A 15886-nucleotide genomic window follows, 5' to 3' on the forward strand; every position below is an offset into this window, starting at 1 on the left:
CAGGACCTCGCCAACTGTTGGACATTTTGATGTATAGTCGTCAAAATTGCGGCCCGCTTCCCAACCGACGACACAGCAAGTCATCACAATAAATGCCAATTTATTTTCCCTCCTTTTTTTTTTTTTTGCTTTTTGCAAAAAAAGGCAATTCGAATCGGAGGTCTGGAGAGGTTTCGGCAGGCAAATCGAACAATGATTAATCATTGCTCTGACGACATAATTATTTCGCCGAGCGATTGGTCTTGAGCGGTGGCGGCTAATAAAATCGTTGACAGAAAAGAAATTCTCCTGGCCATAATGATTATGTAATGAATATGTTGGGCGAAAAAAGTTTAGCGGACAAACTTCGAGGAGGCGAACAAAAGTGTTACCTTATTGGACGCTGGTGTCGCCGTCGTGATAAATTATGTTAATAACGTTGAGTAGGCAACTTGGCCGAGAAAGTTGAAAGCTACAAAAGTTTTCGCGCTCATCCCTTGTCAAGAATCAGGCCACGTTCCAGATCCGAACCTATCATACTGCTGCTTTTGGCCCGTTCGACCGTTTTTCGACCATAATATTGTGTGCATATCATATTGAGTGGGTTCGCCCTAAGTAGTTGGCCACACTTTCTCCCTCCCTCCTTTCTTCTTTCTCCTCGGAGCCGCATACTTTATTAATTCACTTAGCAAAGTGTAATCCTATCACGTCAATAAGATTATGGTTTCGAGAATCTTTAATATTTTTCCTCTTGCCAGCAGACTGGAGTCGGGCACTTGTTGTTGCTGTTTATGGAAATCAGAACCCTCGACTTGGCTTTTCCTTTCGCAGTTCGCAGTTCGCAGTTGGCGTCATGCATAACAATGACTTACTTCTTACTTCTAACCAAGGAGTCGGGAAATCGTCCTTCCCGACGGTTGTCCTTATCGACGAACCTTAAGTTAGCTTGGCTTTTTAATATGTGGCAACGTTTATTCTTATTTAACTAGATTGTGTTGTGGGCGTTTTTGTTGGCACTTTGGATCTGCGAGTTTGCTTTTATGATTATTAAAATGTTACACATGTTTGCCTTTCTCGATAGTTGTTGGGCACTTGTTGTAATATGTCAATAATGACCGCTGTAGAAGATAAATCTGTTTAAAATTTGGGTAAAAAAGACACATCAATAAACATACAGCAGTGTTTTAAAAATGTAAAAATAATTATTAATTTACATAAATTTAGGCACAAAATAATTACTTATAAAAAGTTGAATCAAAACTATTAAAATTTTAATAGAAAAGGAATCTGCTATTTATCTCCAAATCTTATCCTAACCTACAGGCAATTTACAATCCGATGCAATCTGCTGGATAAAGGTAAACATGTACTTATTTTGACGGAGGAAACATAATCGCTCCGGAGATCTGCCGAGATGTTGTCGCACAAATTGTTGGCCCTAAGTGGGCTCCCCAAGACGTACTCCTCATTGGAGAATCGTTAAGACAACAATACCCGGACATGGAGGAGAAACCAAAAGCAATTACGCAGTCTTGTTGACCAGAAACGACTAGAAAAACACAAAGGCAGCCGGGAGGAAGGAGATAGGATGTGGCAGGAGTTGGCCGGGTGCACAGAGAGCAAAAACATGTACATGTCCGGTGCAATAAACATTCATTACGAATGGGCCAAAGTGCCACAAACAGAGCGAAGGATACGGACATCGAGTCCAGAAGGAAAAGTGGGAGGGGCAGCTGGGCCATGGTTCTTATGGCCCAGCTGCCATTCGCAAGCAGCAGACGGCCGGGAAATCAAAGCAGGACTTACACACACACACACACACACAAACGATGGCACATCCTGGTCGAGTCCTGTAAAAAAAGGACATGTTGCAGAGAAATACGTTACGCCGGAATTGAACAATAAAATAAATGATATTTGCCCAAGTAGCTGGGCTTCGTTTTTAAATTCAATAAAATTTTATGAAAATGCTGCGATTAAGTTGTATTCGGCCCGGCGCACATATGTGTGAAAGGATCAGGATGCGAGCTGGGTGCGGAAATAAAAAGGGTCAAGGCTGGCCGGATTAGGATTGACTTTTATGACAACGGTCCGAGATCGAAGCGAAAACTATATAATCAGCGCCCAGAGTGCAACAGCTGCTGCAACAATCGAAGAAAAACGGGCAGCAATTTTTCCATTTTTCCCTTCGTTTAAGCCACCCCAAAAACTCAGCCAATGGAACAGAACGTGCTGGAGAAATTGCTGCTCATTTAAATTCGCACAAAACAAGAACGTGAAAACGAAAACAAATAAATTTGGACCATAAATTTCACTTGTTTATAATTGGCAGCTTGGCCTCGCTCGCGCATTCCATTTTAATTTGCCGTTTGAACGGAATTTTGATTCATTTATGTTCCCAACAAAAAAAATGTGTTTAAGGCTTTATTAAAATAACAGATTTTTGCTATAGTCAGATATGCATGTAAGCATTTTTAAATTGATTGAAAAAATGTACCATAGCATGTATATTTGCAAAACAATTTTAAGTGTCACGTGTTAATTTTTGTAAACGCACTATAAATGATTTTATAAATCTGATATCCGTTACCTTCTCATTTATTTATTTATACCTTAATTCCGATTTTCTTCTGGCGAAACAAAAACGATATTATTTTTCAGAATTACTTCTCTGTTATTCTTGTGCTTGCTCAACCGTAAGCTTTCTTTTATTTGGAATTTTAATTAAAAATATTTTTATTTATCGTATTTATTTGTGTTCCTTCACCTCGCTCCGGATTGCTCTCCGGGTAATTTTTTTTTTTTCAACTTTTTTGGCCGCAGCGAAACGCGTGTGACAAATGCGTGGCCATAACTTTCTGGGCTGGCAGTCATGGCGTGTGTGACATTTATTACAACATTTTAAAGGTGCTGCCTTCGGGCATTGCTAATAAATTAGCTGGCATTTCGAGAGCGTAGCAAATTGGCGAGTTCAAACATATGTGGTTGACTGTGTGAAAGGATTTGGGCGATGGCAAATAAATCATATATTTCAAATTAAGAGTCGTATAGCTTTGGGCGTTTATTACGTTTACCGCACCACGCAGGTAATAGCAATTAAATTAAATTATCATTTCTAATGTTCAGAGGAATAAATAAATAATGAAATATGTTTTAGTGTCAACGTATGAATACACATTTAAAACTTAATTGGCCGCATATTCTACGGCTTAAGCCCTGTTTTGACCTGCAGGTAAGGACTCTTTAAGTCGGAGAATCCGCAAGGCTAAAGCATATGCAATTAGAATGCCAAGCAGCCGTAAACATTATTCCCACAAGTCCTTCGGCAGGAGTTTCATAAGTTTCCGAGTGCAAATGAAGCTCGCGCGGTCTCACTTAAAATGCCTCGCAGCGTAAATTACGCGTATAAAATGAACATTAGATTCATATTTTTATACCTCATTCTGGATGTGAGTGTGTGAGTAGGAGGCACACTCACTCTCACATACGCACACATTGCAAACGCACATAAGAGCGCATAAATAAAAGCCAGAAACTCCGCACTCACACATCCTTCCCGTGAATGCCAACAACAGAGTCGCAAAAAAGGTTTTCTGCCAAATATCCTGCAGCTATTTCAAACACAAACAGACTCACACTCCCGCAAAGCCACACACACACACACAAACACACACACATACAGCGGAAGATGCCTATGTAGGTGTGTACTTATTTCCATTACAAATGAGCTTATTATGCGCTCAAGTCACAAAGTCATTGCGACTTAAAAGGATTTGCATGTGATTAGCAGTACGAAATGTAAACAAAAGTCGAGTGCCAAAAGACAAAAACAACATGTGGAAATGTTTGTGTGAATTTAAAGAGATTGGTTGATACTCTTTATGAAATCTTTTAAAAAACATAAATTAGGAACAATGATAAAAATCAGTAAAATGAAAGATGGCACATCAACAATGTTTTTTATAATTTTTTGTCTGGTATAATAACACGTGGGAGTATTCAAAGGAATGCGGCAAACCATTATCAAGTTCTGTTATTTTGCGTTTTCAAATTTGGTATGATGTTTTCTGTATTTGGTTTCGTTAAACTTGGGGAGTTCCATCCAATGGTATTCCCCCAAAATGTAGGGTATATAAGGAGCAAGACCAAGACGATTTGTAAGCACTTGGCAAGTACATGTTACACGTGTGTCTGCGATGAAACATTCGAGTATGTGGGATATTTGGAAAATTGCCGGAAGCAGAAAAGCGCGCCGCATAAAAACAATGAACACATCGTAATCATAATTTTTGTGGCCTAATTTCAGGGGCCAGTAAGTTAGGGCCAAAATATGGTGGGTGTCGCATAGCTAATTTGGTTAGCTCTTTATTTTTCGATGCCTTAAATGACCAGCAGAGGGAGTTCTGGCCTCTCGATAGAAGTCTATCCAATTCAATGACAGCGAAGGGAAAAAGTAGAATATTGTGAGCCAGGAACACGGTCTTTGCGCTTCGATTACCTTGCATAATGGGCGACGTCTTTCACTTTTGCATAAGCGCCGAGAATTTGCACAAAAGACGTTGGCAAATAGAAAAGCACTTATTCGCCTTTCCAGCTGGAAAGGTTTTAGCTGCCAAGGCTGTGTAATTGAAGCCGACTTGAAAGTGTTGCTAAAGCTTAGCGACGAAAGTGGAGAAAAGTGGAGAGGCACCCTGGCCTGACAGACTAAAAATATCGATTATCCGGCAAGAGGAAAGGCTTCGGCTGAATAAAATATGCACTGCTTTTTCGGCCACCTTTCGTCCATGTTTTCAATCACATTTTAAGTTAGTCCTCCTGCAGCACAGAAACGTTGGTATTATCTAAATATTATATACCCTCCCATCTAGTGTGTTTGCCGCCCGAATTATAATGACGTCAAATGGAAGAAGCAATGACTTGCACTCGTGTCCAACCGAGGAGGAAAAGCTGGCAAGTCAGGAGTGAAAGACCAGGGAAATTATGCCAGACGGAGCATGAATGGCCCGATAGAACGACTCGAGTTCGGGCTGAGCCCATTGAAATGGAACTTGGCACAAAAGACCAGACTCGACTCGACTCGACGCGACTCGAAGTTTAGCTAAAAGCCAGATAAATAAATAAACACACCAATATATATATTCTTTATATAGAAAAAAGAGATTTGGGGAAATTGTTGTGCTTTTGAATAAATAAATCGCAGTGCAAATAAAGGTGAATACCGAACAGAGAGCAGACAACAATGAGCCATGATGCCGCCCAAGTACGCATAAGTGGGCTGCCCCTCCAGGATTCCACTTCAAATCCGCTCCCGAGCACTTGGCCAAGTTTAAGTTGCACACACTCACACTCACACACACACACACACATAGACAGACGACAGTTGTTTGCTTTAAAACTGGCTAAAAATGTGGGGCAACCAGTTAGCTGGGAACTGAAGCTGATCCTGAAGCTGGAACCGGATTCGTGGCCCCCAGCTCGTCAGCCAAATTAAGGATGTACAGCACGTGTGCTTAGCCCGCTGGCTATTAAGCGACACTCCGGAACGGGGCAGAAAAGGGGGAGTAAACTGTGCATAAAACTCAATCAAGGCGAGACAACAACCAGCACACATCAATGGCCTTTACATACTTGTCTGACTTGCACTAGCAAAAAAATTACAATTTTTTATCTCCGAAATTAAGTTCAAAGGAATATGGATGAGGAATTAAATGAGATATCTTTTACCCAATAGCTCATATTGAGTTATAGGTTTTTTTGCAAACAACTTAAAAAAAATGGTAGTCTGAAATTGTTTTCCATTTCATTCCTCATTTCAACTGAAACATTTATAAACATTATTACATTTTAATGGGATACATTTAATCAAAATCTTAACAGTAATAAAATATATTTCATTACATGAAAACGACAATGAGCTTATAATTATTATATTATTATAATCTATTAAAATTCATTTTTTTAAATTTTATTTTAACTTGAAAAATGGGATTTATTTGGTGACTTTCAAGATTATAAGTTTGATTTTTCCGGAGTGTTCCTGCCATTCTCCCTGCAGGCATGTCAGGCTCTAATGCAAACTCTGACACGCTCCCGGGCCCCCAGCTGCACACGGTGGCTCCTTGGTCCTGGAGTGGGAACCAACGGGCATGACAATGGCACAAACCAGAATCCAATGTTTTGGCAACAAGGCACCAGGAAAAGGGCAGGCAAATGTCGCCCCAACTCCCACATATTTTTGGCCTTTTGCTGCTCGGGGCCTTTGTGAGGCACCCGGAGAAAGTCAAATAACTTAGGCAAATGTGGAAAGGCTAAAAGAGTTTTGTCTCAGCTCCGCTGTCAGGATGTCGCCCCCGGGCAGGTGATTCCCCAGTCTTAGTGAAGCTTGAACCTGCCACGCGGAGATCTGCGAATCTGGGACTTGTACTATGGATGTTTTTTTTTCTTTAGTTTCAATAGATAAATTAGTTTTGAAATTGTTGTATTAGCACTAGAAAATGTTTCAAATAATGCGGTATGAGATTCGTTTTTCGTCACTCCCTAATGCACTTTTATATTCTCTCCTTATTTGCTTACCAAATGTCTTTATTATTTATAGAAAGTATGAAGGTAGGTTAGGGATAAGTTATTTGTTTTAAAAATAATTAAAACGCATGTATATGGAAAAACATGTAAAACAATTTTCTGCAATGTATACTGCAACCATGGCCTTGAAATTCCTGTGGAATGGTTTTTCCTTTTTCTCGACAACCCAGTTCATCGAAGGACAAGGGAAGTTCCGAATGTCCGAGAGCAGGAAGGTGGGACATGCGCAACCTCTTTTGTTGACTGAAATGGAGAATCCTTTGTTCACATTCTGAGCACTTTTTAATTAGTTTTTTAAGCATGCAGTATCAGGTGCCCTTCAAATTGAGCAGAAGGATTTACCAATAAATTCCGTAACACAGCATCACTCACATTAGAACGCCAGCATTAAATTAAATTAAAGTTCGAGGGACGTTTTTCTTCTCTGCTTCAGCAACTGCTGTTTAGGCAAAAAAATCAACAATTGTAAATCATTTCAACAAATGCCGGCCACGTGATTTCCGGCGGCACGTGCTTCACCTTCGCGATGCCTCCTCCTTCTTCTTCTTGTTCTTCTTCCGGTTCCGCCAACAGCTGCCGAAGCAGAAATTATTGGCAAAGCGTTTAAGCGCAATAAATATGTTTGATTGCTGGCAAGTTGCCCAAAAGATACATATCTCCAGATAAATATATACGTGGCGCTGAGCGGGAATCACTGGGTCTGAGCTTCCTGCGATCCTGTTCCTCCCACACAATCAGCTCCGAGCTCAGCGCAAATTTGTAATTCATTTAAACGCGCAACTAAATCGCTTCAAGCTGTTTGCTCTGCACTTTTTAATAGTCGCGGATTGTGCTCTTGTACTCTCCATGCACTGTTAAAAAATCAGTGTGTTTGGGGAAGGTATATATTCACGTGAAATAGAAACAATTTTTTTAGACATTTTAATATTAAAATATATGTACGCACTAACATATTTTGTAGTAACACATTTCCTTTATTATTAAAATAAATGCTGTCACAGTTTGATATTAATTCATGAAAACTCAAAATATTTTTTTTTGTTTAAAATACATAAGTAAACCAACACCTATTCTAATTTTTAGCTTTTTTTAACTACAGAAACATGGAACTTAGTTTCTGTTGAAATTTATATCTACATATTTATATTTTGAATAGACTATTTAATTATTTAATTTATTAGCTAAGAGGGAAAATAACGATAAAATAAAACTAGTTTTGAATGTAAAGTGAAGACTATTTTTTGCAGTACATATCCCGGAAGCCCCACAGACTCCGTCTGTGCTGAATTAACCGGCCAACGAAATGGGCCACGAGCATTGCTCGACTAAATCAAACGAAAGCGCAGCTAAAACGCTTTTGTGCACAATTCGATTATTTACGTTTATTCTTTTTAAATGATATTTCCCGTCTGGCCAACGGGTCCGTTCCGCTGGCACAAGGAGCAAGAAACCAATTATTTGCGGACGGAGCGGAGTTTTGCCAGCCGGAGGGCAAGCAATTTGTAAGGAAATGAAGCGTGAGCAAGGGGAACCGGAAAATGTGCTGCAGTTGAAAGGCGAAAGGGTAAACAAAAGATCAAATTAATAGCCGCACAGCATCGATATCGATGCGATAAGGTGGGGGTATGGGTATGGGTATGGCCAATACAAATACAAATACAAATACAGCTGGGATCAAAGGAAGGGGCGGGGGAAAAGGTTTAAGGTGCAAGCCATGTTGCAACATCTTGCAGTGGTAAAACATTTGAACAGTTGACAATTGGAGTTGGTAGAAGTCTTCTGGGGAGTATAAAAAAGCGTTGATGTCACCTCAAAAGCATCACAACCACTTCCGGCCTTCCACAAGCAACAGTTCGATCCGAGTCCAATTATGACAACCAAGTTCACCCTGATCTTTGCCCTGGCGGCATTGTGCTGCCTGGTGATCTCCACCGATGCGGCAAACTCGCGCAGCCGAGTCCTCAGCTCCCGCCGAGGATCCGAGTTGGTTGAGAAGAACGGCGAGGAATCCGAGGTGGCCGCCAAGCAGGAGGAGACGGATCTCGCCGAGGAGAACGCCGCCGGTAAACAAGAGGTGGAGGGCCGCGCCGAGGAGACCGACACTGCCAACAGCAACCAGGAGGGCAATGAGACCGCCACCAACGACAAGGACACCATTGTGAAGACCAACAAGGACGATGCCCGTGCCCGCCGCATCATTCGTGCCGGTCGCCGTGGTGGACGCCGCCGTGGTCGCCGTTCTGGACGTCGTGGTGGTCGCCGTGGTCGTCGTGGTGGACGCCGAGGTGGACGCAGGCGTCGCGGTGGACGTCGTGGTCGTCGTGGTGCTCGTCGCCGCACATCTGTCAAGAGGCGTTCCGGCAAGGGCAAGGCCTAAGAACTGACATGAACTACCCACAATCCCAACACTGCCTGATCTTCCGATTCGATAACCATTAATAAATAAAACCCTTTACAAAAACAAATACTTTCCATTTGGCTTTTTATTTATTTATTTATATACATATTTAAATTTAACAAACTAAAAGGGGGAAAAAATATTTAAATGCTCATACTTCACCAATTCAAATATCTACCTAACACAGCAACAAAAATGTAGTAACAAAAATTTGTTTGGAAATGTTACCAATTATGTAAAAAAATTATAAATTAACATGGTTACTAACAAACAAATTTAAAAAAAATCAAAACATAAAAATGTATTTATCTGCTTGCATCATTCTTCGTGTAATTTATGAAGACTAACTTTAAGCAAGCAAGTTTATAACATAAAGACTTACAAACTAATGTTTAAGTTATTCAACACACTCTCTCAGCTCGATAACATAAAGACAGTAATTTTGTTCGAAAATCATTCCCTTCTTTTTTTTATATTTTATCAAGAATGAGCTTTGGAAAAAAAGGAGCATTTTATAAAGCAATTAAAGCTCGACAATGTGGCTTAAACTCCATTTAACCAAAAAGTAGCTTAAAGACCATTAAAGTCCATTACTGCCGGAAAACTTTCAACAGCCCCTGGAAAATTCGCAGCGAGGAGAGCAGTTTTGGGCCTGTTTCGCATTCTTTGCACCGTCCCGTAGTGCCATAGTCCTGTCGTCCTTTTCGTATTATTGTCCCTTCCTCCCGTCAGCCCGTTGTGCTTTTGTCCTGGTGTCCTTTAGTCCTGCGCCTCCCCTGCAGCGACGTGACATGTGACAAGAAGTTGCCGCGGCGTTGCTGCAACAGCTGCTGTCGCCTGCCGGCCGGGATCCTTGGTCCTGGTGGCCGTTCACAGTGCCCGAAAAATGATGAATGTGCCAATGTTGCTGGGCTGTTGCCACATCCTCGGGCTACACTCTGCCAAACTTCCTTGGCTTTGTTCGACTGCAGCCGGGGCGAAAGTTTTGCGGCCGCCGCCAAGTTTGAGTCCATTTCTGGGATTATTAGACAACATTTGGTGCAACATGAGCGGCATTCGCGACTGCATTTGATGCTGCCGGCTCCAGCTGGAACTCCGCCAGTTCATTGGGACCGGAGTTGGTGTTGGAGTGTAGGGCTGCATAAATGGCAACACAAGCTCGTCAGCCGGGTCACATTAATGCCGCAAAATAGTTTGTGGCCTGCGGGAAATTAAACTCATGTGAATGGAGACATCGGCCGTTGTTATGCAGCACATTTTGATGAGACTTCTCTTCATTGTCGTCATCCAGCCATCCAGAAATCGAGGAACCACAGATAATGAGACGTAGATGATTCGGCATTGGGTTTCGTTTAGCGTTTAATTAAGCCACCGCCATGCGAAATGTGCAGTGGGAAGTTTGTAATTTCCTCTGCATCTGCAACATGTGTCCATATTCATTGGAATTCACTAAGCGACACCGAGATGCAGACAAAAAGTTTGGCCTTTGTCTGAGTCTGTTCAGCCAACAATGGGCGGCCATTGTTTGGCTTTTAGCAGCAACAAAAGCCAAAAGAGCCAAACAATTTAGATAGGACAATAAGCCAACGGGAAATTAAATTGGCTGCTCTAGTTTACATAGCTGTTCCGCCCTCCACTTTTGGGCAAAGAAAGCTGTTTCAAACGAAATTAAATTAAACTTTTAGCCAAATACACACACCGACTGATAAAAGTTCGAGTGGAGAAATAATTATCATTATTTATCTACGTGGTGGATGTTTTTCACAAAGAAAACTTAAAGGAAGTTGAAAGTTACAACTATTTTATTGTTTTCTAAATTTGGTTTTCACTACTTCTCTTCCAGGAATTAATATACAATTTAAAGCACTGTAATAAATGACAGAAAACAAATATCAGTTGAATTCTTTTCGACCAATATTCTCAGATATTACCAAAACCAACAACTTGAAACTTGTGCTCAAATCAAATTCCCATTCAATAACAACCAAAAAGAAACTGAGAATATTATTCAATAAATTTAGTATTCCACAATGGTACCCAGCTCGATTGCCTTCCTTGAATGGGGCTTAATACAAGTCCGCTGAACAAGATGAAAACAAAAATCTGTTATTCAGATTGACTTGCCACAAAGGCCAACCTCGAGGCCTACGAAAACGCATATTTGCAGTTTTATTTCGTCCTTTTTGTTTAATACTTTTTTAAGCCCACTGTTACAAGCAACAGCAACAAGAAGGAAATGTTCGCAGGAGGGGCAGAAAAATGGAAAATCACTTGCCGATTTTCAATTGAGCGGCGGAAATGTAACGGAAATAAATTTACATAAATACAATATGGTGCGTGCTTGTTGGCGCCATTTTATTTGCACAACACACACATACGCACATACACACGGACATTGGAATGTGTGAATGGAAGCGCACACATACACAGCCAGAAGAGGCAACATATTTGCACCGAAGTGCGTATTGATTTGCGGCATATGCATGTGAAATGTTTTCCTCGTTCCGATACAAAATAAAAAAAAAAAAGAGAAAAAAAAAAAGAAAATTGAGAAAAATGGAAATTTAAAATGGGCCCTGCCTTTTGGCCTATATGGCGGCACCTTCGTGCCCACTTTGTTTAATGCCGGCAAATATTTTCAGCACTTCGTGACCAAATTTCGGGGCGCACTATCTCGAGTGTAAATAGTGCACACACCTGCCTCAAGTGCCATTCGAATGGCGAATGGCGAATGGCGTCAGGTACATTTTGCATGCACCTAGCATTATTTGCATAAGATAAAAGATGAAAAACAGACCTGAGTTAAGGCGCTAGCTCGTCCGCCTCCAAGTGCTTACCACCAGCCAAAAGCGTCCTAAATGTGTTTTCCATAAAAGCCAAGCAAATCCCAGAGTCCCCTCCCAAAGAAATGGCAGCGCTGGCAATGGCGATGGCAAACCTGATAAAGACAACACATATTGAAGGGGTCCCCGTTCGGTGGAACTTGGGGAATGGGACCGTCGTCGCCATTTTGTAGCATTTGCAACTTATATGCATATGTGGTCGAGGAGCCAGTGTGGAGGACAAGAAAACGAGCAAAACTTAAGACCGCCAACGTGCTCTGAAATTACATTTTCCCAGCACGAATATTTCCCACGACCAACTGCACGAAAATGCGCCAGGATTTTTTCGTTGTTCCCACATTCCGTATTTACCCTCTTCCTTCACAATCGACGTGGCTGCACAGTGAGACATAATAGTTAATTTGAATTGGTTTAATTCTTAGTTTATCGGAAGTCCTCAGAAGATGCCCCTAATATTTATAATTTCTCTGCATATACAATCGGAGAAAAAGTATTGTAAATACAAAGAAATTTTAGTAAATAAATTTATAAATTACTAAAACAAAAATTATCAATATAAAATTGTTTTTTCTTTAAAAAAAACTTAGTCTTTGAAACGGAATACCCATTTTGCTAAACAGTTTAAATATTTTACAATACCTAAAACTCAGGTTTAATGAGGTTTTAATACACAAATCAGCCTGAAGTTAATTAAAAGAACGCAAATAGTATTTTCTTCAAAATCACTGTGCAGCCTTAGTTTAAATGGCAAAGAAATCGGTATTACCACTTGTAAGTTTGCCATATTTTACAAATGCATTTGACATAAATTTTAAACGGCTTAGGTGCCGAAGTGGCTGCCTTTGGCGGGCCTTCGTATCCTCTGCATCCTGATAAGGAGACGACGAGTGGGGGAGCTGTGGCTTTAAATCCTAGCCGGGTGAAGACATAAAATAGAGCAATTACGGCAAAGATCATAAATTATGCAAAGCCAGGCAACAAGTGTGCGATAAGCGCAGAAGCCCAGAAAGCGGGCCTGCGGAAGGAAAATACGAATGGGAGTTTGTCTGACAATCATCACTCACTCGCAGCACTCACCACTCATCGCGAATTGAAATCATACAGAGAGTGTCTTTCACCAGCTTTCCTTTTTTCCACATACCGTATGTATGTGTATATACGAGTATATCCGGAAAAAATAGGGAAAAGCGAGCGCGAGACACTCTAAGAACTGAGTGCACATCGTTTATCAACTGGCAGTGCAAAATGCATTCCATTTCAGCCACCTCCGCCAGTTGACAGTGGCAGTGACATGCAAATCGGGTTTATCCCTTTGCCCGGACATTAAGTGTGTGCGATTTTCTTTCAACAGGACAATTTAACAGAAAAATTCATGCTCAACAGCTTGCCAATGCGTTAAGGGCAGGAAGGGCATTCGCAAATGCAGTTATGAATAAATACAGAGGGGAACTTAAGGCATTCACCTCCCGCTTAAGTGCCAACTCCTCCCACTCTACCGTTTTTTTAACCCTTTCTAGGCCTTTCCCCCACCATTTTGCCCACACATTGGCGTGTGGTGGGGCGTGTTATCGTCGGATTTGCATGCTTGCACAAGCCATAAATGTCAATTGGCATGGCAGGCGGGATTTCGAGGAGCCATCGAGGAGCAAGTGGCTTCGAAAGCACATAAGTGCCGAGGAAATAAAAGGCGCCCCAGCTGGTGTCATAATTATAGATGGCTATCACTTTATTAGAACGATAAGAAAATCCACTAAAGTGGGTAAATAAAAACAACACTCAAACTATGACTTTATTCTGCAGTTAAAGAGGAATCGAAGGAAACAGATGACTTTGTAAACTTATACTCAGAAAAAACTTAAAACTTTCTCATAAAAAGAAGATGTACACACATTTAACATCTTGGCATGAAACTGTTTAATTTCAGTTGCAAGCAAGTTTCTTAATTTATTTAAAGTGAGCTTAAATCTCCAGCCGTTCTTACGTATCAACTTGTCAGTTCAAAGTTATCTAGTTATTAAAACAGATTTAAACTTTAAGTAAGATTGTTTAGTAAAGCTGAAGGATCACATGAAACAAAAGCATTCTTGACAACTCAAACTCCAAATTAACCCCAGAAATGCGTTTACCAACCCATCAGATGTAAATTTGTTTTTATCACCCAAACTCAGGGGATCTTGAAACCAGAAAAGATGGCGAACTAGACTTGCCTGCGACCGCAAAAGCCAGTAGAATGAACTGATTTAAATGCTAAAGTGAACGATTATCATTTCGATTTTGTATAAATAGCACATGAATTATTCATTGGCACTTACTTATGCGCCATCAAAGTGACTTAGGGGCTGCTGGGGCTTCTTATTCACGCCCCATTCCAGATTCCTCCCCCTTTTGCCTTTCCAATATGACAATATGATGAAGCCGAGGCTTATTGAACCTAAGACGGGGATACAATATTTGTCGCGCACATTAACACCAGCCATCGTCGTTTCGATATCATAGTTTGATAAAGTCAACTTTTCGAATTAAAGCAATTTCCTGTTGTTGAACTTTTCCCCACATACTCGAGGAGTAGGAAAAGTTGCCACAATTGTTATTCCAACAGATGTAGCATTGCGTCAGAGGGAGACAGATAACACACAAATTACTGTCGATTTCATTTTACGCCTTGAGCAGGAAAACTTTACTCTGCCGCGCGAATCCGCCGTATTGTCAGCGCGGAAAACCCGGAGAAGGGAGGCTGGAGACTGGAGACGGGAATGGAGACGGAGTCGAAGTCGGAGTCTGCGGCATCCTTGTCCTGAAATTCGATAAGGCGACAGACACGACAGCGCTAAAACCTGGAAGCAATTTGTGCATAAACGTTCACGACGATAAAATTTGCAGTTTTGTTTATTTTTCTGACAGATGCCGAGGAGGAAGGAGAATCACGGGAGGAGTTGCCATCGGCAATGAAAAGCTTTGAAATCCTGTTCTCGGTTTGTTCAAGGATGTTGCTCCTGGTGAGCTGGAATTAGTTTTTGATTTGTTCCTGTCTCGGTTTCGGCTTGGACAGGTGATTGCTCCGAATATAAAGGCAACCGAATCGATTAAAGTTTACACAGATCTGGATTTGACATAAAGCCGAGACTTTAAAGAAAATCTGAATGAGAAATTAATTATAAAAATTGTAAGTATTTATCTTTCGTTTTTTTTGTGCATTTACATAAACACTTTTGAAACATTTTCATGAAAGCAATATTAAATAACATTAAACATAAGCTGTCCATATTTTACATCTGTCTATAGAACAATGACAACTAGTAGATTATGTGATATAGTCAGTCACATATCCCTTATAATCACACAGCTTTGGTAGCCAAACAATCATTAGCCAAAACATTTCCCCGGACACTGGCAACACCCCCGATCAGCTAACATTGGGCCCAAAACACATAATGGTAAATCAATAAAGAAAAACAAAAACATTCCATCAAATATCTGGGCTTTTATCCACGTGCTGGCAACGTAAATTAAATTCGAATTGAGGGCTGCCCACGGACAGGAAATGGTTATCCCGGGATAACAAACACACCACAACGTCAATCACACTGGCAATCAAAGTGGCAAACACAGAACACAGAGACAGAAACAGAAGCAGAAAATGTGGAAGAGTGCTGAAGAATTGCAACAAATCCGGGAGCTATTCGCATGTCAGCTGGAAATTATAATTGATGCGATACTAATACGAAACCCATTTTACAGCCGCAACATTCGCAACTGATGACGATTGATGTGTTGCAGTCGCGGAAAAAGGCTTGCGAACTGGGAACTGTTGGCATCGCCATGGGGGAATCCCCATCCTCCTGCTCCTGCCACTTCCGCATCCTCAGTTTCGACTGATGGCGTGCGTCATTAATGTCGCCAATGATGTTGCTGACAAACACACTCATGCCACACCCACACCCACATCAGCAACAACAACAGCAACAGCAACATCAGCATTGGCTACAAATGGGACACAATTGTCATCAGGACATGGCCATGGCCCTGGCTTTTTGTAGGCATTCCCCGCCCGATTCCTGGCCACTCTGCGGGTCCTCTGGTAATT

General features: G+C 41.1%; 1 protein-coding gene and 1 long non-coding RNA gene across 2 annotated transcripts in view; one reads left to right on the forward strand and one right to left on the reverse strand.

Annotated features, from left to right (window-relative positions):
• LOC108092614 overlaps nucleotides 1-15886 on the reverse strand; it is a 43480-nt gene that overhangs the window by 2370 nt on the left and 25224 nt on the right. The window lies entirely within an intron of this gene.
• LOC108092613 (protein nemuri) lies at nucleotides 8372-9026 on the forward strand. The gene has a single exon (XM_017192252.2). The coding sequence runs from the start codon at nucleotides 8432-8434 to the stop codon at nucleotides 8936-8938; it is 507 nt and encodes a 168-aa protein (XP_017047741.1). The 5' UTR covers nucleotides 8372-8431; the 3' UTR covers nucleotides 8939-9026.

Source organism: Drosophila ficusphila, unplaced genomic scaffold (genome assembly GCF_018152265.1).
Source record: "Drosophila ficusphila isolate 14025-0441.05 unplaced genomic scaffold, ASM1815226v1 contig_127, whole genome shotgun sequence".
Lineage (NCBI taxonomy): Eukaryota > Metazoa > Arthropoda > Insecta > Diptera > Drosophilidae > Drosophila > Drosophila ficusphila.

Bases quoted from the DNA above. Each gene is read 5' to 3' on its own strand.
- LOC108092613 (XM_017192252.2), top strand. From the start codon at position 8,432: ATGACAACCAAGTTCACCCTGATCTTTGCCCTGGCGGCATTGTGCTGC.